The sequence below is a fragment of the Acomys minous genome (genome assembly GCF_964271855.1).
Source record: "Acomys minous genome assembly, chromosome: 15".
Taxonomy (NCBI): Eukaryota; Metazoa; Chordata; class Mammalia; order Rodentia; family Muridae; genus Acomys; species Acomys minous.
The window spans coordinates 35,576,571-35,603,196 of NC_140497.1; the positions used below are offsets into that span (position 1 = coordinate 35,576,571).

The 26,626-nt window shown below is 43.3% G+C and overlaps 1 protein-coding gene across 9 annotated transcripts in view; it reads right to left on the reverse strand.

Moving 5' to 3' along the window:
- Positions 1 to 1,120: 1,120 nt before the first annotated feature.
- The window catches only part of STOX2 (storkhead box 2), a 227,943-nt gene continuing 202,437 nt past the window's right edge, over positions 1,121 to 26,626 (reverse strand). For 7 of the 9 annotated variants that reach the window (XM_084760145.1, XM_084760146.1, XM_084760148.1 and 4 more), the window contains 3 exons: positions 19,500 to 19,652; positions 12,910 to 15,175; positions 1,121 to 7,635 (listed from right to left, as the gene is read on the reverse strand). In XM_084760145.1, the coding sequence (XP_084616271.1) occupies positions 7,440 to 7,635; positions 12,910 to 15,175; positions 19,500 to 19,652 (2,615 nt within the window). In that variant the 3' untranslated portion in view covers positions 1,121 to 7,439. Of the gene's footprint in view, positions 7,636 to 11,085; positions 11,173 to 12,704; positions 12,757 to 12,909; positions 15,176 to 19,499; positions 19,653 to 26,626 lie in introns of all 9 variants that reach the window. The other 2 variants (XR_014775136.1, XM_084760147.1) reach the window with 2 other exon arrangements.

The window sequence follows — 26,626 nt, forward strand, 5'->3', positions numbered from 1 at the left end:
CATTCTCCAAAGACCTGCCACCAAGGAGGGGACCTGTCACTGAGGGGACTTAAAAGAATGCAAAGGCATCCTTTCCATCCCCAGGGAATTGGCTCCAGGACCCCCATGGATACTCAAACCTCCACTATAACAGAAACTACTACAGTGTTTCCACATAACCAATGTATATCTAAAGATGACATACTTTAAGCCATACCTAGATTACTTGCAATACCTACTGCAACATAAATGCACTGAAAGTAGTTATAGTTCATTGTTTATGGGGAACTGGCAAGGAAGGAGTCTATGCATGTTTAGCACAGATCCAATTTTGTGTGTGTGTGTTGTATGCATATGTGTTCATGTGTATGTGCACATGTTCATGCAGTGTGCTTGTATATGGAGACCTGGAGTTGACATAAGGTGTCTTTCTCAGTCCCTGTCTGCCATATTTTCCAAGGCAGAGTCTCTCACTTAACCTGGAATTCAACAATCCGATCAGACTGTTAGGCAGCGAACCCCAGGGAAACTGCCTCTGACCTTCCAGCCTCAGTCTAGAGGGGCACCGCTGCACGCCAAGTTTATGTGGGTACTGGGGATCTGAACTCAGGTCCTCATGTGTTTTTTACAAGCACTCTATTGAGTCATCTCCTCAACCCTGGACACAATTTAAGAGAAAAACTCTTTTCAATCCATGGCTGAATGCTGCTGGAGTCAGAAACCCATGGCTAGCTTTTGAAGACCACTGAACACGTAGGCATTCATAACTTCTGACTACATGGCCAAACCTCCCAGTGTTTACCTGAGAGACATTTAACTCATCTTACAAGTTTTGAAATGAATTGTTTTAAAAGAAACCCTGCCCCCCAAATAACCATGTCGCTCTATAATTTTATAGAAAATGGGACCACACCCAACTCTAACCATTGCTCTGCATTAAACCCATCCCAAAATGTGTTCTTCTCAAAATCCACATGAAAAGAATTTTGATACAGGAACTCCATTTTTGGTTTTCAATTTAAAAACTGTAATAAAGAATGTCCAACAGAATTCTGTTACAAAAATCACATTAATCAAAGAGAGAAACTGACCCCATCTAAGTGATTTTTCTCTCAAGTACCAAAAAAAAAAAAAAATCCACTTACACATATAACCAAATGTTATTTAATATCTTAAAAAGTAACACAATCCAAAATGGATATTTCACACACCACTACATAAACAACATGAACACAATATTACCATATGGAGGGACTTTCAAATATAGACTTACAAAAATCCCTGTCCTTTTTTTTCCTTTTAAGTTATTATACTAAGCATGACAAGGAATCATCATTTACAATATGGTACACGGACACGATAAAAACCATGTTACAAATGTGCTGTTAGAAATCAGTAACATTAGGGAAGACGTTTCATGAACTGCAGTTATTTCATATGAAATACTATACAATATAAACAGAACATCCATCTTGGATGACCTTTACAGCAACCAGAGACCAAGTCATTTAAAGTTTTATTTTTTTTCAGTGCAAAAACATTTTATTCAAGGCAGTCTTGGCTGCAAAACTCCTTCCTAACATACAGTAAATCCCACTTGCACTTCTTAGTTCATTGACCCCTAATGCAATAGTCACGTTCAGTCGCTCAGAGAAAGACACCTGCAGAATCATGATCTCTCAAAACTTGGATATTCAGATTGAATTCTCTGCCAGATAGTAATCCAATGTCATTGCTCTAAGGACTTTGTATTTGTAGCTGTTGATAACGTATATGAAGGTGACCCTAGGGCAGTTTTATTCCTAACTGACGTGAGTGCACAATACTGCACAGTATCTGTTCTTCCAATGTGGAAACAGTGGTGGTGTAGGTATCAAGGTAGGGGAGGCAGAGAGGGTAACCCTCAGAGGAAAGGGAAGAGTTAGGGCTGCCAAGAGCATTCTGTATGATAAATATCCTGGAGCTGAAGAGGACAGGGATTGGAGGAGAGCTCAGGTCTCAGATTTGGTACCTCCACGGGGGGGAGAGCAGGGGAATGGAGGTACCAAGGTCAGCCTTTGGACAGGGAGGTAGGCAGGTACACAAGGACCAGCCAAGCTCTAACCTTCCATTTCTGCCTTTCTAGAGCCATTGCTGCCTCACTTGGAAAACACCCTTTGCCTAGTTGACAGGGTGTGTGTGTTCACATGTGACGCCAACAATGATCCACTAAGGGCTTCAGACTGACTGCATTCAATCACAAGACAGGCTTCGTTCCCCTTGAGCTTTGTCAACTTCTAAAGTGTGCAAGTCATCAACCGTCGAGTCGATGAGCAACAAAAAAAGACACAGGAGAATTTTCTATATAAGCCATCACCAGGAGCCTCTCTGCATTGCTGAGGCAAAACGAGGGAGCAGAGGCCAATCAGGGAGAAGCCAGTACCTCTTGCAAACACATGAGATTTAATAATAAAATGTCTCACGTGTGTAACTTATGAACTGAATCCAAAAGAAAAAACTCCATGGGAAAATATCAGTTGTGTTCATTAACACTATAAAACCTTCTTCAAGAAGGATGAGGTGATGGCCGATTCTTCTGTATTTCTTGGCAAAGCTCAGACAATAGAAATCCCTTCTCCGCCATGTTTAACCAACCCAAAGAAAAACGATGCCTCCCATGGCTTTTTGCATTCGTTTTTCTGGTTTCTAACTTCCCCAAACCTTAAACATGGGCCAAGGAGTCCCTCGCTCACAGGACATTATTGGATGGCTTTGACAGTGGGTGGGGGTGTTACAGGGTAGGGGGGATGGGTGGGTAAGGAAGCAACCACTTCTTCTTGTGTCCACTGTGGTCTGACACTGTACTGCTGTTTGGATTGGGACTGATCTGTGGGAACAGAGAACGCAAGTGTCAAAGACCTTCTATCTCATAATTTAGGAAAACGCTTGGAACTGGAGCAGCCTCCCAGATCCTACGCAGTAGGGCTTGATAGACTAATAGTGAATGTTTTTGCCATTGAGCACTGTGAAGAGTGCTTGATTAATGACTTTAAAGTAAAGTAAAATAAAAAATAAAAAGACTTATTTCAGCACCTTCCACTGCCTGGAGCAGCCAATGTTCCTGAAGATGGGTTTTAGCACAGGAATTACAGAAACCGGCTAAGAAGCTGTAAACAAAGGTGGACGTCTGGATTGGCCTTGGACAACAGTGGCATTGGGGTGGATTTGTTTATCTCCCACTTCATAACTCAGTACCAGTGAGGTGTGCTGAGGTGTTGAGATTCCAAACACCCATATCTCTCTGAATGAAAATGGACGAAGTGTCATGGTGTCTTTGTTTTCTTTATTAGCACACATCATAAAAATAGCATTGTAGTGATTTCTCATGATGGCCTACCAAACGGATAGAAAATAGGTCACTGTTAGCTGCCACTGTGTTCCGGGTGATGTTGAATCACTCCGCCTGTTTGCTCCTGTCAAGCATGTATTAGAAACAGGACCTGCTCTGTAATTACATGTAACACTTCGGAAGCACTTTGAGATTCCCCCGGTGAGCTGTGTAACATGACCAGCTGGTGGTTGTTACCGTGAGCTCAGAATGCTACCCCTTCTGAACGGCAAGGCATGTCTCAAAAAATGGTCACCTTGGTTTTGTGAGAACTGTACCTTGTCATTGAGGTTACAAACTTTATCTTCAAGTACACCTTGTGGTGACAAGTGGTTAATCCTGGGTAGACTGTTACAGAGCTGTGCTAGCCTGAAAGAGAAATGACATCTTTCTGTGAGCTGGCATTTTTGTCTTGGTGGTGGCCGCCATAGAATCTCAACGTGCATTTTAACAATGTTGGTTGAGTTTTTCAAAAAGAGACATTTAGGAACAGCTGGCGTTCAAATCACTGTTCCTCCAGATTCCCTTCCGATTTCTATTGCCTGAATTTGAATTCTCCAACATCAAAGACACGAGTATTTATCATTTCTACCCAGCTCGTCTCCTTTCAGCGCTATTTGTTTTCTCTACTGGGTGCACACACACACCCCTTTCTCACACTTATTAAGGTCTCCTGAGATGTGTAAAATAAATTAAATGGCATATAAATTACTCAACAGACATCTCAGAATGCATGGCACAGCTCTTTTTTTTTTTTTTAAAGTAAGTTTGGGCTCCATAGGGTAGCATATAATAAAGGCAGAGAGGCCCAAAGTGCTTCAAGTTGGCAGTCCAAATTTCTCACATGTTACTGTTGTGTTACTGAAAAAAAAAAACCCTAGCAATCCAATCCAATTTCTATAAGAATTAATAACTTCCCAGATGTTTACCAAGTGGCTCTTTGCCAAAAATGACTTTTTTTCTTTAATAGCAGGGATGGAGAAGTGGGGGAAGACAATAATTTTAAAATGTTTGTTCATTTGTAACAAATCAAATGTGCTTTCATGAGGGAGAAGGGAGAGAGGAAGAGGACAACAGGCTTACAGTTGGAAGCCAAAGAATGTTATGAAAGAAAACCACGGCAGTGAGAAAGTCACGAGTCCAACGGGCGAGTCGCCGACACACACGGAACGCCATGGCCTACTTTTGAAGCATGTGTGAAACATTGCTTTTCTGAAGAACACACTCGAACACACTGCTGCTATTTCATCAAATTCATGGAGGTAGTTATATGTAAAAATAAAAATCACCATAAAGTAATATGCTGTATCATAATAATACATAAGTGTGCAAAATGCCGACAGATGTGTTGACCCTTTAAAGTTGAATGCCTCACAGAGATTCAACCAGATTCAGTTGTGTAAACCTTTCCATTGATAGACTCTTAAGACTAGACACGCTGTCATGTAACCCAAAGCTATGGTTCCGGTGGAGAAGACTATATTGGCAAGGCCTGGAGAGGGCCTCCAGGCTGTGGGTGTCAGGAGGCTCACCATGTTGATGAGACCATCTTAGACACATGCACATTTCCTGTGTGTCATGTGCTTCCCACCACCAATGTTCCTCCAGTCAAGAATCCAGATTAGATTCAGACAAGGACCGTTTCTCCACAGAGCATCTGTTTATGTGGTATATCCATCATCCTATGCTAATGGCTGCTGGTCTAGGGAGATTCTTTCCTTTGTTGATTTATTTTTTTAAATCATGTACTCCAAAGTGGTTAGGCAAATAGTGTACACATCTTATCTGAATAATGTCTTCTGTAAACCTGTTTCTTGGGAACTTTCAAAAGAGCATCTCATAAATGTAATTATGACCTTTCCTGCTCACACAGCACTCAGTTCTTTCAGTGGGCACGTTCAGAGGGTCAATCAGGGGCTGATGTATTGTCTTAATGGTCCTATTATTTATGAACTGAGTATGCCAAAAACTTGAGAGCAGGTTTGGGGGGGGGGAGGGGAATTTAGGCAGGTCAGATCTAGCAATTTTATGGTACACAGCTCCTCAAGCAAACAGATTATGCAGTGAACCAGGTACATGGTTGTTCTTTCTGGACATAAGTAATGAGATCAACAATGTGTTTCTGAGTAACTGAGGCATGCCTGGGAAGAACTAAGGTTTGAAACACAAAGCCAATTGGCTTAGGCATTTCAATGATATAGCAGTATACTAAGAGCTGTGCTTAAGTTTCATTACAATAAGCACGCGGAAAAATTTTATTCCAAACTTGAGGAGCCCAGGTTGACCCAACGTAGCTTCCAAATAGCAGACAAAAAACACATCCCTACTACTTCATATGATTGTGTTCCCTTAGACACATCAACAGTGAGCAAACCTAACGTGGAAAAAAAGAAAAAGAAATATCTCACAAACTTATGCTCATTACCGAAATCTTGAGTGAAGATATTTTATACTTATCTTACAATTTAGGAATTCATTATGGTATATGGCTCCAAAACTCATCTGACACTAAGCTGATTAAAGCTTTATTTCGGACCACTTTCTGGGATCGGACGTAAGCCTCGTGCAGATGATTCTCCTGTTCCTACAGATGTATGCAACCCTTCTCAGAAAAGAAGATAAAGGGACTTTTGAGAAGGCGCCTTTCCTGGAGGACAGTAAGTGTGGCGGTTTAGTTGTGCCCCTGATGCAAACCTTTTGATACTGAGCCTAATGTTGTAAACCAAAGCAGAGCTTGAGGAAACCGTTTTAAAGGATGCTAAGCCAATGACCACACCAATCCACCTAAGACACACCTCCTGAAATCGTTACAAAGTATCTGTAAACATTACTCTGGCATAGTTCATGTATGCATAATTTTCATTATGGTAAATTTCAGGGGAGTACAAATTAAGGATATACCACACCAGCAGAACAAGGACAGCCTGCTGTTGATGATATGGGCCCATGTATATTTCTAATCAAAAAATTACTTTAAAGGTTTTTCTCTATAGATATCTTCCCAGGAATAAAAGGCCTGAAGTTCAACTCTCCCTAAATTTGCTCTTTCCTACGACCACTAAAAATTATCACCCACAGCCTAATTTAGGCATTCTATTTAAAACTTCATAAAATAGATTTATGTCCCTTCCATTAGAAAGAATAACACCCTCAGGCCACATTCTTCATTTGTATCATAAAGAACATTTTGCTTCCAAACAAACTAATCACTGCATCTATTATAGTACGATAGCTCATCCTAAGTGTCACAAGGAGGAAGGCATCCTTCTTCGACATCTGCTTCATCCCTCCCGAAAGTCCACACAACCTTCTCCATCACTCAGCCGCTGTGTCCCAGCGAGACCACATTTCCCTTCCTTTGTCCACTTCAAAGGCCTATATTCCTGTCGGTGATGATGGAAGGTTTAAAAAAAAACAAAAACAAAACCTCAAGACAAGCATCGAGTGCACTGAAAAACAGTGGAAACAAACACTCTAAGGGCTTCCATCGGGACCCTTTCTGACACACTTCCATGGGCTCCTGCAAGAGTGTCATGAAAACTCACAGTGAAAAATGACTGGTGCTCAAAGGACTCACACGCAAAGGGCTGGGGTCCCTTCTGCTCAGTTTGGCATTGATTTTTTTTTCACGATGGGCACCCCTACATTTGCATTTTGTGGTGGCTTGGCGTTTTTTTTTTGGGGGGGGGTGATAAGGATTAGTTCCATGACCCCATTCCCCATAGGCTGGGAGCAACACACATCTGTGGCATTTCAAAATGTAATTGGCAACTGCATGACATTGAAAAAAAATGCATGGTCCACTTACAGTGTTTAGACTTCCCTATGTGTGCTCGGATACGGACAGTAAAGCGGAAGTGCACATGTCTCCCCTACTGCTATTCGGTTGCTACAGAGCCAATAAATGTGAAAAAGCAATACTCTCAAATAAAGATTTTTTTTTTTGCCCTAGCCTACTTAGCAGCACAGCTCAAGTGAATCCCGAACTGTACTTGAGATGTTTGTTTTTGCAGGGATGTAAACATCAGTCCCAATTGTCGTAAACGTTGCTGGATCGAATGAGACAGAAGGTCTGGGGCAGAAGGACAATCAATCATACACTAGTGACAGAAGCTTGCAAGCAGTTGGAAGGTTTCTGTAACTTCTCAGCTTCGCTGGCCGGGGGATCTGTACTCGCACGGAAGTTGAAGGTTGGACCAGCTACGCCGTGGGCTGGACTCAGAGCAGGATTCTGGCGGCGGTTGCTTTCAACAATGCTTGATGTGTTGGAAGCCAGGCTCTCCCGAGTGCTAGAAGAGTAAAGAGGGTTCGTTTGGGTTTTGCTCCGAACGTAAACAATTACCTATTGAGCCCCTGAAGGAAGAGCAAACGGTGGAGCTAATGGATTTCCTCTGTCGGTTCATGGTGTCATACTGATACGCATCTCCTGATTGTCTGTGTGTGCTCTTTCAGCCCAAGCTCTGGGATTCATGTGAGGCACGAACTGCAGCTCACCTAGTCAAGGCTTTCTGACTACCAAATGTGGTCTGGAATGGCTTTCCCTGCTCTTTACTCTCAAGAAAACAACTTGGAAATGCGTCGTGACAGATGGCCATCACACTGGCTTTCACAATGAATACTCCTACCTGTGTGATGGTTTCGCCCAGAGCTGGGGACTCACAGACATCATGGCTCTCAAACAAATGCCATAACTGTCCTGAAAGATCCCATTCGTTTTGTTTGCGGTTTTGATTAGATGTTAATTTGGTGGATGCACTTCAAGCATGCCACTAGCTGATTTTGTCACGCGAATAGGAATGGAATTATTTGTAAATACTTTACACCTCCATCTCTGTTTTAACACGGTTATATGCTCAGATAAAGAATGTTACATGTCGCCTCTTCCATTTATTTGTGAAGCTGCAACTCATTCCTGCCTCCCTTGGGTAGAAATATTTTTATTTCTTAAAAATGAGAAGGCCTTAAGTTTTCCAAATCAGAAATACCTGAACCTATTTCAATGGGAGGTTTAAAACATTCATGTTTGAAAAGTGCAGGACCACAGCAGAAAAAAAAGGTCTGGAACAAAAAGGAGGGAAAAGGTTCCACATTCAAGGTCCTCAAAGTGACTTTAAAATTCTTACCTCCTTACACAGAGCAAAGCAACCAAAATAATTCTCAAAACACCTACCCCACTTGCGAGATTCAAAGTTCACAACATGTACGAGTTGAGGTCCATACCCAGTCTAAGTTAGCTAAACCTAGTTACCAGGTCAACAGCTTAGCAGCCAATTCCAACAAGGTATCTAAGCCTGGTCCCTTAGCAACTTGAGTCTGCATCACCAAGAAGCCAAGAATTAATTGTTAAAATGGCAATATATTCACTGACCACCAAACAAAAACCCAGTATTCTTTTTTAATGTAGACGACCAATGTGCTTAAAGATGTGCTTAAACAGCTAAGTCAAGTTCTTCCATTCAGCTTCCGATACCACGGGCACATGTGAAGAATACTCCAAAATGCCCCTTAGGACAGCAGGCACTCAACTTACCTACTTACCTGCTTGCCCTCTCACCACAGAAAATCCATTGGTAGGTAGCTTTCCAGAGCTGTGAATGAGGGGTGGGGTCCGTGGAGAAAGGATGAAGGGCAAAAAGCATGGTGAATCCCAAAGATGTTTATGGCACATTCCACTCATTGCACTGTCAATAATGGTAGTATTCTTTTTAAATTATCGTGTGTGTGTGTGTGTGTGTGTGTGTGTGTGTGTGTGTGTGTGTCTGCAGAGATCAGAGGGACAACTTGTGGGCTTGTGGGAGTCATTTCTGGTCCTTCCACCATATGGACCCTAGTATTAACCTGAGATTCAGGCTTGGTGGCAAGTGATTTTTTTTTTACACACTAAGCCATTGCACTGGTCCATAGTAATGACTTTTAGCAGCATCTAACATCTTCATGTCTATAGTGGGGAGAACTGTGCTGTGATTCACCTACATCCAGAGAGACTGTGAAGAAGAAGTAAACACTGATGTAATGGTACACTAAAAAGCTAGGAAGGCGCTATTTCTGTTACACATCTATGATATAATCAGTTAAGTAGCTAGTATAGATTAGCTTGGGAAGCTAACTACACTATTGGCATTCTTCTATGAGGAAATGAATTAAGTTCCAAAGGATATATTTTTAAAATAGCTTTTGAGGGATCAGCTTAGCATCTGTTGTGTACTTGCTGTGTTCCAGACAGTGTGCGTAGAACTGGGAACAGAAATCGTTCCCGCATGACACATTAGTAACGTCTGGGGACTAAGATGCCTTTGACCACCTTTGAGCTGCATCTAACACGTTCATAGGGATAGATACACACTGTGATCCAGCTTCTGCTAAGAACATATTTCGTCACAGCTGTGATCATGAGCACACTTGTGACATTCATATACAGGGATCTGGATGTACTGATGAAAACCTACCAGAGATGGCTTTTTGGTGGTAAACGTATTTCTCAATTTTAATTTAAAAAAAAAAAACAAAAAAACAAATGAAATGCAATCTTTAAAATGAGCTACTTAGGCCAGGAGTGGGGGTACAGGCCTTCAACCCCAGCACTCTGGAGGAAGAGACAGGCAGATCTTTATGAGTCTGAGGCCAGCCTGGTTTACATAGTGAGTTCGAGGACAGCCAGGACTATGTAGAGAGACTCTGTCTAAAAGAAAAGAAAGAAAGAAAAAAAAAATAGTAGTGTACGGTGGCACACACCTGTAGTCCCAACACTTGGGGAGGCAAAGGCAGGTGGATCTTTTGAGAGTTTGAAGCCAGCCTGGCCTACAAAGTGAGTCCAGGACAGCCAGGGCTACACAGAGAAACCCTGTCTCAGAAATAAATAAATAAATAAATAAATAAATAAATAAGCTATTTAGTACTTGCTAGGTGAGAGAGTTATTAAGTGCTTCTGTCTTTCCGGCACATGGCTTTCCAGAGCACATGCGCATAGCTGCCTGGAGTCTCTCTGGTTGCTGTGTAGATGTTGTTCAGGCAGCTTAGGGGGTCCTGCATTCGAAACAGTGACCTTTTCATGTCAAGACTTCTTATTTTCAGTATTTCTCACAGCACAGTTCAAGCTTCTATCACTTTTCTGGTTTTTTTGTGTTGGTTTTTGTGTTTTTTGTTTTTGTTTTTTTAATATTCTTTAGTTCCCACAAACTGGACTGAAAACATGGCAAAACATAACTTCCAGCCAGGCACAGAAACCCTCAAATATAGAGAGACAAACCACTTTTCTTGGTGGAAGCACAGTTGCTGAATGAATTGTTTTAAGGGAAGAGCCCTGTAACTGGCCCACTTGAAACTCCCACTCGCAGGAGTGGAACACCAACCTCATGGTGGCGTCCTTTCACTAGAATACCACCCAAGTGGAAAACCCTGGGACCCCAGTGTTCTCTTTTGTACGGTCTCATGCATTCAGCAGGTAACTTGGTGAGCCTACTGAAGTTTACAGATAGCAAGTCTGTCACCCCACTTCCAACCAAAGGGCCTTGAATATAAAACAGTAAAATGAAGAATTCTTGCATACGTTTCCTGGCGAGAAATTTCTGGAAGCTCTCTGTGTTCCTGGAAAGGAGATCCAGTCAACAGACGCCCCCATGGTTAGTGGGTAAAAGTTAGCCCTTTTCAGAATGAACCTTTTCTTCTACAGTGACAAGGCATTTATTTAACTTAAGTACCTTATTTAAAAATAAAAAATAGCCTTCTAGAAGTAACCATACCTGTAAATTCTGTTATGCAGCTCAAGTTTCATAATATATTCTGTGAAGATACTGGTTCAACTATGTCATGAACACTTCCTTTTACTCCTAAGCAAACAAAAGCTTTCAATATTATACAGGGTTTAGGGTTAGGATCCACTCACTCCCAACATCTCCTTGGAAATAACACCATTTACTGGCTAAGTGTGGGTGCTGAGGGGCCAGTGAAGGGCTTAAAAGTACAATACAAAAAGCATTAGGCAAAGGAGTCTACATGATAAGAAATAACGAACATAAAAACACAAGCAACTAAACCATCTCTTCCATAAGCAATGGCTTTGAGCTTTCATCACTGACCTCCGGTTCTCTGGCTCCTACTGCTAGAAATGTTTTCAAGAGAGGAAAAAAGCATAGAACAGGAAAGCAGGTGGACAAAGACAGAGGAAATCCATTGGAAAATTAAAATCTGATTTGGGAGGGAAAATATTTAGCAAAACAGTTTCCTTAAAAAAGACCAGGGCCACTGCTCCCTGGAGTTTCCTATCCTTACGGTCCAGGGGCAGACCTGGGCTTCCAGACTCCCATGCAGTTTACCAGAGGCCCAACTCTGATAGATGTCTGTTATGCATTAGAACTTCCATTTCTGTGTTAGCTTGGGGAAAAGAAGGCTACATGACCAAAATAATAATAAGTCATGTTTTGGTCCTTTAAGAAATAGCAAGTGGCTAATTATGGAATAAACATATAATAATCCCCAAATCGGACTTTGGGATGTTGTGTCCCCAAGTTAGCCAGAAATGGGGTGAAATGATCACAATGGAGTTAATTATAATTTTTAATAACATAAGTGAACATATGAAGTACCTATGTGCATACTTATTATGATTATAAATATGATGAGATCTTGGGAATTGGAGATGTTGAGGGATGTGTATCTCTCAGTAGATTTCTGCATCTTAGAGTCACCAATCTGGAGTAGAATTTGGAAGCAAGATTAGACCCCAAGTTGCTGTTTAGTGAGAAGAAAGCCTTACGGAGAAAAGCAGGGTGTGTGATGTCCCTGGGTTTGTGTTTGTCACCCCTAAATAATCTCGGCATGTTGGAGACGACCATCAGGTTTTATACACTCTACCTTCTTGATACTGCTGAACTATCGAGACTACCAAGCGGCAGTGTCCACATAGCATCCATTGTACGAGTAGGGAAATGAGAGCGTGGGCAACTGTCTTGATCTAACAGAGTACCGGTCCCTAGCTTTTGTGAAAGGAACAAGCTTCCGTGTCTCTGTCCATAATCCACACAGAAGTGGAAGAGGAAGGCATCTAAGCAAGTGGAACAGACCACACACAGCATAGGAGCTAAAGTGGTACAAAGCTTCTAGATCTTTCGGAAAGATGGTAAAACCCACTTACTATATTCTCACTAGAGGGGCCATTCTCCTGGCGCCAAGTGACTCCCCACCCCTTTCATCCAATTGACTATATTCACTATACTCAGAAAGTTACTTTTTTTTTTTTTTAAGGACTTGAAAAAAAATTCCCTTCTTCTGGTTGGCAATACGAATAGGAGAAAAACCACTGGGCGTGTTGGTCTTAGTCAGATCAGACTGATGCAAGCTTTAGGGGAAAGAACCAACCCACCAGTCCAGATTGGTGATCTCTACAGCTGCAGAAACATTTTTTTTTTCAATTCCTGAAAAAGAAGTTAGAAATAGGCTGTTAACAACACAAGTCACACAACTCACGCCCTCATTCACAGTCTGAGACTGTGAAGTCAGCTATCTGCATAAGGCCCCAGGCCCTGGCAGGTGTATGCGTACACAAAGGGACAGCTAGCTCTCCCTACCGTGGGGAGTTGAATCCACTGTCCACTGTGATGCTGCTGCTGTCCATGCTGTCCAGCCGGGCTGAGTGGGTGGCTCTCTGGTTGCTGCTGCTATCCGTTTCTTTTGGGGTGAGGAGGGTGAGGTTCTTCTCAAACTTCCTCTGCAAGTCTCTTTCCTTCTCCCTCTCAAGGAGCCACTGCATGGTGCCCACGTCATCTCGATTTTTCTCCTCCTCCGTGTTTTTGTTGGCCCCTTCCTCCGAGTCATCATCATCAGAGACATTGTAATAGTCAAAAGAAGCCTCCTGGTTCCCTCCGGACTCCTGTTGACGCTGGGACGTAGGCATGGCTTGGGCCACGGATGTCCCAAGGGAAGGTTCCAGTTTTTCACAGCGGCCTGGCAGTGTGTCAACAGGTGACTTCGGGTGAGACTTGAGGAGGGACAAGCTGGATTTGTGATAGCTGTTTACAGACAAGGTGCTGTGTAGAGGTTTGAACAGTGTGTCTTTGCTGAATATTTCTTTCCTTTTGTCCAGGCTGCTGGGCTCCGCACTATGATGTTGGACAAGGCGGCCATTGGCCATCCCCTCGGCCACACCACCGGAGGCAGCAGGGCCCCCACCTGGCCCTTTCGGTGAGTCCTCCTTGTGCCCAACGGGTTCCCTGGAAGAATGGGGGGTCTGCCTCTCAGACGGGGACAGCTTTTTTACCCCCTCCACCAAGGTCAAAGTGTCATGGTCCTCCTTATTCTTCCCCAAAGGTGACGGTGCAGTGAGCACGGTCTCGCTAGAGGTGTTGCACTGAAAATAGTCATCCAGAGCTGTTTTTGCTGGACAAGGATTGAGTTCCCCATAGGATGGCATACTCTCAAGGGGTTTGCCTGGCTCCAAAAGGCTACAAGCACTAGAAGGTTCCTTGCTGCCACCAACTATTTCTGGAATGCACACTTCTTTATAGCTGGCAGAGGAAATAGTAGCCCTTTGATGACCAATAGTCTGCGCAGGCCTTAAAGTACTGTCATCGATGTATGACTGGCTGGGAGTCGGGTCATCTTGGCTGCAGCCCTCAGCCAGGTCTTCCGGAGTCCCGAGAGAGGAGGCCCCCAGGGGGCCTTTGGAGTTATCCATCGACCTGGATCTCTCCTTGGCTTTGTTGGATCTCTCGTTCCTGGACCTCCGGTCCTGGGTATGGCTGTGGCTTCGGTGCACTTTGGAGTGGGAGCTTCCCCTGGAAGGTTCAGGAAAGGGCATCTCCGTTCTCCTCTTGGCCAGTTCGCCAGACACATCCCACTCTGGCGTCATGGGGAAATGGGACTCAATCACGTTTGTGTTGCTGTGCATGATAAAGTTGTCGCCTTTGTGTTCAATGATGAAGCAGCCCTCTCTGGGGGCCCTGGTTAGGGGGTCGCAAAATTCATACTCCCGCTCACCAGGGATATCCAGATGCGAGCCATCCGAAGGATCTCCTTTGGACACCCGAGTCTTGCTGTGTGACCGAGACTTCCCGTGGGACTTCCGGTGAGTCCGGCTCTTTTTACTCCTCCCACTATGGTGGGCAGAGGAGCTGGCTTTGCTCCGGTGAGCTTTTTCTTCTTCAAGTTTCTTCATCAGTGCTGTGTGCCTCATGACATTTTCCACCGTCAAGTCCGGGTTGATACGCCGTATGATCTCCATCTCCACTTCCCGGGGGATAGTCGTGGGCGTGTCCTCGTCTCGCAGGGGCCACTCCTCGGGAGGAAACTGGGCAGAGAAATTGGCCAGCTGTTTGGTCTTGTCTTTCTTAAAACTCAGCCGGAATAACTTGAGGCCGAATTTTTTGGACTGCTTTTCACCGTCTTTAGGTTTTGAGAGAGTTTCCGTCTTGTAGGAGAAATTGATGGTGCTTTTGCTTTTCTCGGTGGGCGGCACCTGGCAGAGTGGAGGAGGGCAGTAAGGGTCTTTGCAGTCCTTGGCGGGCTTCCTCTGCAGAGTGGAGGCATGCATGCTGTGCACGTCCTCTCGGCAGCAGTGGCAAGAGTCGCAGTGCTTTCTGGGTAATGTCCTTTCCCTGACGCAGCCTGAGGCAGAGGGCGTTATGGTTCCGGGTTGTGGAGAGGTACACTGAGACCTGTCAGGTACCCTCTCGTCCAAGTGGTACCACTTGCTGTTAGTTCTTATGAGAGAAGGAGTAATGAAATAAGTCTGTGGGGTCACAATGAAATAGCCTTCTGCAGTTGGATAGATTTTCCTCTCCCGTACCAGCGTGTTTAGGGTGTGCCGTAGAATTTCTTGGCTTGGGGTTGGAACACCTAAGAGTAAAAACAGAGATGCTTATGAGAGAGCAGAAGGGACAGGTTGCGGATCCGCGATTTTCAGAGTCCTATTAAACATCGCCAAATCTGAAGTGTCACCTCGTGGCATGTAAGCAGGCGTCAAAGGTGTTAATATTATGTTTAGTGCAAATCCCAGTTTTCCCTGATGACTCCTATGAATATTACCACCTAGAGAGTGAAAAGGCGTTAAAACAGGAAGAGGACTGGGGGTGGAGATAAGTGGTAGGACCCCGCCCAGCATGTGTGAGACCTTGTTTGGGTTCCACATCCAACATCAGGATGATTGCTGCAAGAGAGAGAAGGAAGTTAGATACAGTTAGATTGTTACTGCTACAAAGTCTCTCCTGAACATCATGAAAGAGAGACTATTTTGTGAAGAGCAGGAAGATGATGAAAAGTTTCCCACTGAGTGACATAAACTTAGAGAAAATATTACCTCAATAAGAGCACCAGAGGAGCGAGGTTAAAACAGCTACCTCAGTATCGGAGAATTAATATATACAGAACTGTCTTATTATAAAACTCATTTGTTAAAGATTAAATTTAGTAAAGGTAAATTTTATAAATTTTTATAAAACTCAACTAGGTTTGACCACTCCTTTTTAAAACTTTTTAGGTTTGAGGTTATAATTAACATCACTTCCTCCTTTCCTTTCCTTCCTCTGAGCCCTTCTGTATACTACACTTTGCTCTTTTTCACATCCATGGCCTCTGCTTTCACTGATTGTTATTATATGGATGTATATTTACACATACACATACACCTAATATACGCTGCTCAGTCTATAAGATGTTACTTAGATGTATTTTTCCGAGTTGAAGTATGGTATTGGGTAGACAACGGGGTGCTTTTCCCTGCTAGACACTGTTTCTCCCACTGTCAACATTTCTTTAGTTACCGGTAGCTACACCCACGAAGTCTCACCACCATGACTACGGAAATGCGAATTTGAACAAGGACAACAGCAACAGACATGCCGAAGTGGCCGGCAGCGCGGAGGAGGGGGGCATGAGGGCTCAACCCTATACACAAAGGACCGGGCCCCTCTTCAACATGTCTTGTGATTTTTGAAGTCCACCACTTTACAGTAGTGACAGCCAGGTAAGACTGTTATCCTTCTCGGCAGAAGTCAGCAGATGGAGGTGGCTCATTTTTAACCACTGACCCTCAGTCAACGCGCTAATAAATGCACATTAAGACGCTCTCAGTTTGAACAGCGAGTCTTAAACATCTGCATTTGCTAGAACAGCAATACGGGACGGGGTGCATTTTCCAATGTACCGTGGTGTACACAGCTTCCCAGGGTATTTGTGAAGGCTTCTGTCTTCCCTACCTGAAGAGTTAGAATCAGGAGAGTATAGGTGCTCCAGGCTGTGGGCCACTTACTTCACTCCTTACGTATTCCACATGTGTTGGTCAAGCACGGGTGGTGATATTTACAGAACCGAGTTGAATGGTATGATATAGCAAAAGACCAGATCAAATCATATAAATACTGCCAATAAATGGCAGGTTCACACGGGTTAACCCTAACAGTCAGAGCAGTACAAGGTAAGACTGAAAGCTTGGACTCCGAGGCCAGGATGCTAGATCAGAAGCCCAGCTCTACCTTTGATAATGGTGTGATTGGTTGGATTGTCCATTCTTTCCCCACCTCGTCTCCTACTATAGTTCAGATCTAAGACCCTTGTGTTAAATGCGTGGTCCTTGGCTTGTTGCTGTTGGGGGTGGTATTTGTAAGTAGGAAGCTTAATGGGAGGTCTTTAGGTCAACAGAACCGCCCCGAAGGAACTGCGTCTATAAAGGTCAACTTCCACTGGCCCTACTAACCTTCTTTCTCTCCTACCTAAGGTTGGTGGGTTGGAAGGGATGTAGAGACATCAAAGAACCCCAAGTAACATGAGTTTTAAAAATATGAAAGCCTACAGTGAGCAGCCCGACATATGTGCTGAGGACATAACTTGAGGCTTCTAGAGGAACAGTGAGCATTAACTGCCAAGCCACCTCTCTAGCCCACAAATCATATTAAGAAGAGTCATTACTGCTGGTCTTGGAAAGCTCATAGACTCACGTAGACTGATGATCATAACATGATATATACTACTTACCAATAAGAAAAATTTCTCTTTGGTTAGTGTAATAGTTTGAACCCCTACTCTGATCTAACCAATGGACAAGACATTCTCCACAGTTATGTGGCAAGCAGGGACTGAGTCTGACATGAACTCTGCTGCCCCATATTTGACTATCTCTCCTTGGTGAGGAGGCCTGAGGGCACTCAAAGAAAGAATAAGCAGGCTACCAAGATGAGACTTGATAGCCTATGACCACGTAGTGGGGGAGGAGGTCCCCCTTGGTCTCAGACATAGGGGAAGGGAATAGGGTAAAAGCGGGAGGGAGGAAGGAACGGGAGGATACAAGTGATGGGATAACAATTGAGTTGTAATCTGAATAAGTTAATTTAATAATAATAATGAAATTTTCTCTAGTTCTTTGCAAATGAAGGGACAAGAAATAATCTGCACTTCATATACCTTTGATTTTCAGCTACATCGGTCAAACAACATTTGACTTTGGAAAAAAAAAAACCCACGAACATTTTCCCCTTGCCATACAATCTATTTCTACACTTCTACCTTGACTTTTCTGGCTCAATGGAAAGTTGGCAATATTTATACTTATGTCACTATTAAACCTTAGTATAGTAACTGATGTTTCTAATCATCTACTAGCTCTACTAGACGCTTGTAGGGTTGACCTGACAAGGTGATGTCCACTCGCATGCTCTACCATCTCAGACTCTACAGGTGTAGTTTATCATGAAATCAGGATTTGGGAGTGCCAAGGACAAAAATAAGCTCTGTATTCTAATAGAGCTAAATCAGGACCTTGCCTCCTTCCATGCCTTTCTGGGTTCCAAAGCAAAGGAGGATATTTAAAGAAGCGCCATGACTACACGGGGTTGACTAGAGGTACATTTTGCTAATTTTACTAATTCTCAGAACACTGAACACACATATATGTACTTTACGCTAAACATTTTAGCTTTTATTTTGATACAGGACCTGTGTACATTGTTCAGACTGGCCTGGAAGCCACAGACTCAGCAATTTTCATCCTTTACCGTCCTGAGCACCTGGCACGATGTCATGCCTAGCTTTAGATTGAAATGTTTAGTGGGCCTCGTTGTGTTATTTTCGTTCTTGTTTGCGAAGGACGCTGGCTGGGTGAGAATGCAGAAAGGCAAATCAGACAGAGCATGAAACGGGCATACTAACACTCGACAGCGGATGCTAACACCAGCTTCAACTCCACATCCAGGATCATGGTCCTCCACGTTCCTGAAGTGAGTCAGCCTTTTTTCCAGAAAGAGCCAACTCAAACAACTTATCAAGGATCAGGCCAATGTAATTGAGCATTTACCCTGGATGGGAGAGTGAACAGTTCTCCGCCCCCTTGGAAAAGATATTTTATTTATTTATTTACTTTATTCAAATTACATCTCCCTTGTATCTTCCTGTTCTTCCCTCCCTAATTCTTTAAAAATATGAAAAACATGTATTCTTTTTAAATCTTTAAAAACTATTCTAGGCTCAGGGTGAGGTTCTGTAGTAAAAGACTTACCTGGCATGCATAAGGCCCTGGTGTTAGTCTCCAGCATGGCCATGTCTGTCACACACAACACACCACACACACACACTCCCACAAACATACACATAAAAGCACACACACACATAGCTCACATATTGACCATGCACACCACATACCAAACACACTGCACAAATACACACAAGAGCACACATAAGCATGCAATTCTGTAATAGAAACTGGTACACAGAGTTTGTTGAGCTGATTTTCAAACGTCAACATGTATGCATGCATGTATGTATGTATGTATGTATAACTCATACTTTCATAGTTTTCCTTGCAGACTCTATTGTTTAGCATCTCTGTTTCAGGCCTTTCTGATGTCCTTAAAGGTTTCATTTAAGGAAGGCTAAATTGCAAAGGATGAGTAGAATCTTGGTGATTTCCACCAATTTCTGATGATGTTGACTTAATTTCTCCTGTGAGTATTAAGTTTAAAAAGTGTTAGATCAAGTTATAAAATAAACAAAAATAAAAGCTAAGTAACAATTATTATCACTATCACTACTACTACTACCACTACTAATTTATTTTAAGTCATAAAGAAAAGCGTCTAGCCAGTTTGGGTGGAGATAGTGTCCCTTTAAAGTCCTGGAGCCCACAGCCCACAGCCCACACCCATTTGAGAAGAGGTCCATTCTTCCTCCTTACCTGGGAAACACGTAGTCAGGTGTTCCATGAGGGCTTCTTGGGTGACAGGCTTTCTTGAAGAGTTCATTGCCGAGATGGCCAAGCAAAGGATTTCCCCGAGTGGAATAAACTGAGATTGACTGATGGGGGACATACTGATTGGTGACACATCACCTGCGGAAAGACAATTTTCAAGTGAGCGGGTTCATTAGAGCACTTCGTCATTTGTCACACACAGGCCTTCACACACGCATGCTCTCTCACGCCTCTCCTCTATTCCTCGCATTATGAGGCCAATCCGCTCTGAACACTGAAACTTGTTGGGATCACAGAGGATTCCACTAGGGTAGGAAGATTTACATGCAGGGTAAGATGCTCCAATGATCCCAGCAAGCAAAACTCCCCTTAAAAACTCAAGGTCGCATTTGAATAGAGAGAGTACTAACATCTTGTTACAAATGAGGCTTTGAAACATAATTTCTGTCGAATTACTGAGTTCGAGAGCAGCCTGGTCTACAAAGTGAGTCCAAGACAGCCAAGATAACACAGAAAAACGAGAGAGAGAGAGAGAGAGAGAGAGAGAGAGAGAGAGAGAGAGAGAGAGAGAGAGAGAGAATATGAATGAATGAGAATATTTCTGTTTTTATTAGCATGGAGATGATTTATAAAACAGCAACCATTTACTTTTTAAAAATATGCATTTGTGGTAAGTAGCAGTAGCTCGTCCATTCAAATACTGAGGTTCACTATGTGTTGCACATCTGCCAGAGGAATTGGGAGCTCACACAGAAAAAGGAGCACCCCCTTCTGCAACTGTCCTCGATCAGCTTTATGAAAGTGGAGGAGGCAGACACAGAGATGTCACTGTGTCATGTGATGGATGCACAGCAGATGACTGAGCGGTCAGCTCAAAGGAGAAGACAGGCCACCTGAGGGTGACAGTGGGACTCAGATATAGACTATGGGGTTTTTCTAAGGCTTTGAGATCTGTATCTGGTGTTAAGGGACAGGATGGTGGTTGGTGGCTGGGAGGTGATGGGGGGTATTAGGGGGTGATAGGAGCTAAAGGCAAGTGTTTTGGTGGGGGAGGGGGAGTTGTTGGGAAAGGGCATGGCTCTGTAGGGACAATCATGGGACCACAGCTGAGTGCTCAAGGCTTTCATCCTACGAGAAGCAATGATCTGTGGGAGAAATTCCAAGACCGACTGAGGCAGATGTGAGGTTTATAGAGAAGGCAGCGGTGGCCTGCAGATGATCGCCTGGAAGAAGGCAGGGCAGACTGTAGTGGAATAGAGACCGTGACCTTTTGTGTTTATTGGCCTGATAGAAGGGACGGCAGAGACAGAGGAGGCTGCAGGACTAGCCTTGAAGGGTGAGAGATGCTGATTCGTCAAGTATCAGCCAGTAACACAAACACCTATCCCCACCTCTGGAATCTTTACAGTTTGGAGATGACCCAGCTGGGTCCCAAGGATTTCTAGAATTTCCTAGACATGTCTGGGGTAGGGGTGGCTTCAGAAGAGAATGAGAATAGGAAAGCAGAGGACTCAGGTGTCTGCTCCTAATTACCTGAGTGCCACCTGTATCACACTTACGGGTTCTATAAGATTACTAAAAAAACGATGAAAACCAATCAGAGTAGATTTCATGTGGTCTCCTAATTTTAGTTTTGATCATATTTATATAAACCCTCTTTTTTCTTTTTTTTAAAGAAAAAGATTTATTTTAATTTATGTATGTATATATGCATGTGAGTGCAGCACCCATGGAGGCCAGAAGAGGGCACCAGATCCCCTGGATCTGGAGTTACAGGCCACTGTGAGCCATCCAATGTGGGTACTGAATTCAGAACCTCTGGAAGAACACCAGAACATGGTCTTAAGGGAGGAGCCATCTCTGCAGCCCCTCCCTCTTTTGTTACTGTCATTTCTTAAGCATGCTTTCTCCTGTAATAAGCTAACACAGCGGGCCAAAGCCAAGGCTTAGATCAGCCAGGAACAGTAAGTGATAGCCTCTGCAGAAGGTGTCTGGGCGCTTTACGGTGACCCAGCCTCCTGGCTGCCAGGGCGACTTACAGCTGAGCTGAGCTATATCTCCCAGGTGGTAGAAGAGTACAGAGGACCCCTCCACCTGCAAGGGAAGAACTTGCACCCAACTTTGAAATGATGTAATGAATGGAATTAGGCAGCAAAGATGGAGATCCTCTTTTTCCTGACTCTGACTTGAGAGGTGCTGAAGTTGGCCTTTTGGCAGAGATGCTACTCCAGCCACAGGGACCACCAAGTCTCCCGGAGTGGTTTTGATTTTAACGTCAGTGCAAAGGAGGGTGGGCTCTGCCACCACAGGGAAAACCCAAAGCAGACCCGAGGATCTCTGGGTCTCTGAAATAGTTAAGAACTTCTCAGAGGACCAAGACACATAAGTACTAAATATAACTTTTAAATATAGGTTGGAATACTTTGTGATTTTTGCACCACAGATTACAATTAGCAAAATCAACTAGTGTTTGTCCTTCTGCTTCGTGGTTTGTTTCTCTGTCATATTCTCAGTGGATTTCTTTTTATTCACTGTGCCCACTGTGCCAGGCAGAAACTGTGATCAGGCTTGAGGTATTAAAAAAAAAAAAACTCATTTCACTATAAGAATGGATATGTACAGTAACTTTTAATGTGGGATGCAGAAGAAAACAGCAACTGGATGTCCTAAGTATCGGTCTCCATGCCCTCTTGTTTCTTATACTGCATTAAAGGCAATTCCCACTCCTCGTCCATTCCCAAGTCAATCCACAGGGTCTAGACCACGTATCTCACATCCCCGTTCCTACCTCAGACTACCATCCTCTCTCCCTGGCCTTTCTTCCCTGGTTCTTAATAACCACTTTCTACAGAGCAACCAAGGTGCTTGCAAGAAAATCATGCCATTCCCCTGCATAAAACCCCACAGCATTGCCTTTTACACTTAAAGAGGAATCTGATTCCTTATGAGTTCTCCAAGGCTGTACAGAGTTCAGACCCATTTCCCCGCCTCTATGGGAAGCAACCGCCCCCTATTTACTCAACACCTTCCTTCATTACAGGCTCTCAACCTTCTGTGCTTGGGTCCTGCCAGGATTTTTCTGAACTCAGCGTGTGTGTGTGTGTGTGTGTGTGTGTGTGTGTGTGTGTGTGTGTGTGCGCGCACGCGCGCTCTTGACCATGGGTGTTTCTGGGGTAGACTTTTCCAGGACTGGCCCCTTGCCATTATATAGAGCCCAACTTAGCCCCACTCAGACCACCCAAGGCAGTGCTGTCTTCACTCTCTGAGTGTGTGTGTGTGTGTGTGTGTGTGTGTGTGTGTGTGTTCACGCTTACAGCTTATTATCTATCTCAGCCACTAAATATAAGATCCATGAGGAAGGAGACATGAACAGCCTGTTCCCAGGACCTACAACAATGTAGTGCTCACAATGCATACCCAGTACATGCTTAGTAAACAAATACTCTTTTTTTCATAATGTAATAATATAAGGAGTTTCTAGGGGTACTTTGTTAAAAAAAAAAAAAGCCCACAGTTTTATCCAGATTTTACTAAGCAATTACAGAACAGATATCAAATAAAATACACTAAACCATTGATTTTTTAAAAAATACTCTCCCTAATTTATTTCATGAAGGGTGGCCCCCAAACACAGTATACTTATCATAGAAAAAATATGCACTAGGTGAGGTTTAGAATATGCATTTAAGATCCGTTAAAGAAATCACAGGATCTCTCAACACAACATAACACATTCAAAGTTACCAAGATTTTCTGGGACTCTTATTACATGACTGATAAGCCAACTAGTCATCCTTAAAATAGAAAATTGGAAATTTTTCTAGAAAATTCTTCCAAGTGCTGGGGAGACAGCTCAGCAGTTAAGAGTGCTTGCTATTCTTGCAGATAACCCAGGGTCAATCCCCAGCACCCATATGATAGATCACAACCAATTTCAACTCTAGCTCCACGGTATATGACACCCTCTTCCAGTCTCTGTGAGCACCAGACACATGCGTGGTGTACACTGGCACATGCTGGCAAAACACGTATTACATGTAAAATAAAAATAAATCGTTTTCTTTTTAAAGAAAGAAAATTCCTTCAGCAGCTACTCCACATTTACTTTTTCCAAGAAGACAAGAAACCATAAATACTGTTTAAAAACATATGACTCAAAGACACTAGCATTTCACATACACTGTGAGTCATAACTTACTTGTCTACATTTTTATTTTTTACTTTTGTATGCGTGGATGCATGTGTGCCACATGTGTGGCTACCCGCAGAGGCCGGAAGGTGCTAGATTCCCTGGATTGAAGCAAAAGGTAGCTGTGAGGAACCTGACTTGGGTTCTAGAAACAGAAAGTGGGTTCTAGAAACAGAACTTGGGTCCTCTGGGAGAGCAGTAAGTGCTCTTAACCATTGGAACACATCTCCAGTGTACCACGTACCTACGATTCATAGGACAGGTTTTCTTCTGCTGTCAGAATGTGTCAAGCATGAGCTCATAAATACTTTGTGGGTTAAGGAATTCTTTCTGAGCAGCTAGCCTTCCACCTGATCATACCAGAAAACTAAACCAACCAACCAAAAACCAAGTAACTAGCCTTTATTTTAGTTTTATTTTCTTACAAAAATCTACTCCCACACAGTGCTTGGTGTACAAATGACCAAACTAGGATAATTCAGATCATCAAGCTCAGAGTAAGCATCGCATGTATTCCCTTTATGTGAACTTAGGATGTGCAAAGACCTGAAAACGTTCCAGTAGCGAGAAGTGAAGAGCAGCCAATGTTTAAAGCTGGTCAGTGACATTTTACACACTGTTTTCAAGTAAATTTCTCTGTGAGTTAGTTAGTGTGGGAAAAACAGGTTAGTGGGATGATTGCTAAAGAGAACCAAAGATGGTCCCCCAACCCCTGGAGGCAAGAGAGAACCTGCAGGGCGGGAAGGGCCATGCTGACTAAGTATGGGGAGCTGGGTGCTCTGGGCCTCAGCTGGAGCAGGCTGGGGTGAGATGAAAAGGAAACCTGAAACCTGATCTAGGTAGACCAGACGGCTTGGGACTTATTCTCATCAATCAAGGGACTTCCTGTGTTTCATGGAGTCATAGTGTGACATGTGTGTGTTAGAAAATCACTCTTGGGAAACTGCAGAATAAACTGCTGCTGACTACTGCCACTCCCTCATCAACAAGAAAGGCCTGACACAACAGGAGGCCACCCTGGATGCCCGTCTACCTGCCTGCATTGCTCAGTTCCCCCTCAGGGAATGTCACTATGGATAGTGACATAAGTTTTTACTCTCTATTTTTTCTTCCAACTTCTAGCCAGTTATGTTAGCTGAAATTAATTATTCCCCCCTCCCCTCGTCCATCTATCTGGGTTCTGTTTCCAGGGAGTGGATAAAACTTAAAATTAATACATAACACACTTCAATAAAAACCATCTTTGAATGAACGTAACTTTCTTCTTTTCAGTCATTAGTTCAGGTTTGCCCCACCTGGAACCTTTGCATGTGAGAAAGGCTATACAACTCTTGTGACATGTATGACAATTTACACTCCTCTCCACTGGGACAATAGAGATTTCTAAAGAATACCTACGACAAAAGCACTTATCTCAGTACACCTTACAAACTGTTCTCCATAGAACTGTGTAAGACAAGGAAAGTTGTACATTTTCAAAGAGCACTGTATCATAATAAATGGCAATCCCTAAAAAAAAAAATCCATGCTTGTGTATAATCTGTTCCCCACTCCTGTCCCCCCCCACACACAGAGAGAGAGACAGAGACAGACAGACGGACAGACAAATGATAAGACAGAGAGAGACAGAGACAGAGACAGAGACAGAGACAGAGACAGAGACAGAGACAGAGACAGAGACAGACAGATAGACAGAGATATAGAGGCAGAGATAGAGGAAGAGTGCACACCTGAATTCAGTATCAATTATTCTGTTTCTCCGTGTCTTGTTCTTCACTGTAAATATTCATTTAATCTTCACTGTGGATTGAAAATCTTTCCCCATCCTTCATGAAATTCCCAGGTTCTAAACTCATGTACCATATTCCAATTCTAAACAGTTAGTCGGAAAACTGAGTTGTTTAGAGTTGGAAGGCTCCTGTTCTCCAAAGCCATCAGGAGATGCATGCTACGATCTCATTTCTCTTTTTTGTTTTAAATATCATGTGGTAGTCTCCACATTTTCCTGTTATATGTTTGGAGGCATGGATGGCACAGTGTGCACACATGTGGAGGTCACAGGACAAACTCCAGGAGCCAGTTTTCCCCTTCCATGGCATGGTTCCTAGGATTGAATTCATGATATTAGGGTTGGTGACAGGTGCTTTTACCAACTAAGCCACTTTACTGACCCAGAACCCAATCTCTTAAGACAGATACAATGGCTTATTTGGGAGCCTGCTTCCTTGTCTGTAAAATAAGGGTTTGGATGGAATTGTAGCAGCGATTTCTTCAGGCTCCATAGGACTATGATTCTCTATTAATTTGGCAGGATTCTGGCATAAAATCAAATCATAATACAATTCTCATGCCTGCCTCTATTTCCAGGTGTTGTAGAAATTACTTCCATTACTTCCAAGCTTATCTGATCTGGAAGAGGCTTTAATTTGTAAAGAAATGGCTAAATGCATCGGCTATCATATTTTCCCCTTGCCTAATAAAGCCTTTAGAGTTTGTTCTAACTCAAGTCTCATTGAGCCTTGCTCCTTGGGACTAATATGCTCCCACTCCCCTACCCCCCCCCCCACTATTCTGCCAAAATTAACACTAGAGCTAAAATTACAGATGCCAGTAAAATTACCACATGCAGCCAATTCGGCAACTCCTCATAAACCATCTGAAATGTGCTTCTGAGATGCTCAGAGCCCACAGGGGTGAGGCAGCTCAACTCCATTCAGCAAAATGTGCTACCTCTGCCAAGTATTATCTCAGATGCCCCTGGGCATGAGGAGATCACCCACTCTCGGGGGGGTTACAGTTCAGTGAACGACTTCTCTGATGCGCGGCATCAGACAAATCTTGTGTTTTACAATCTAATTCAATTTATTAACCCCAATTTTAGGTATAAATGCTGCTTGGTTCTTTTAACAGAAGATCTACTACA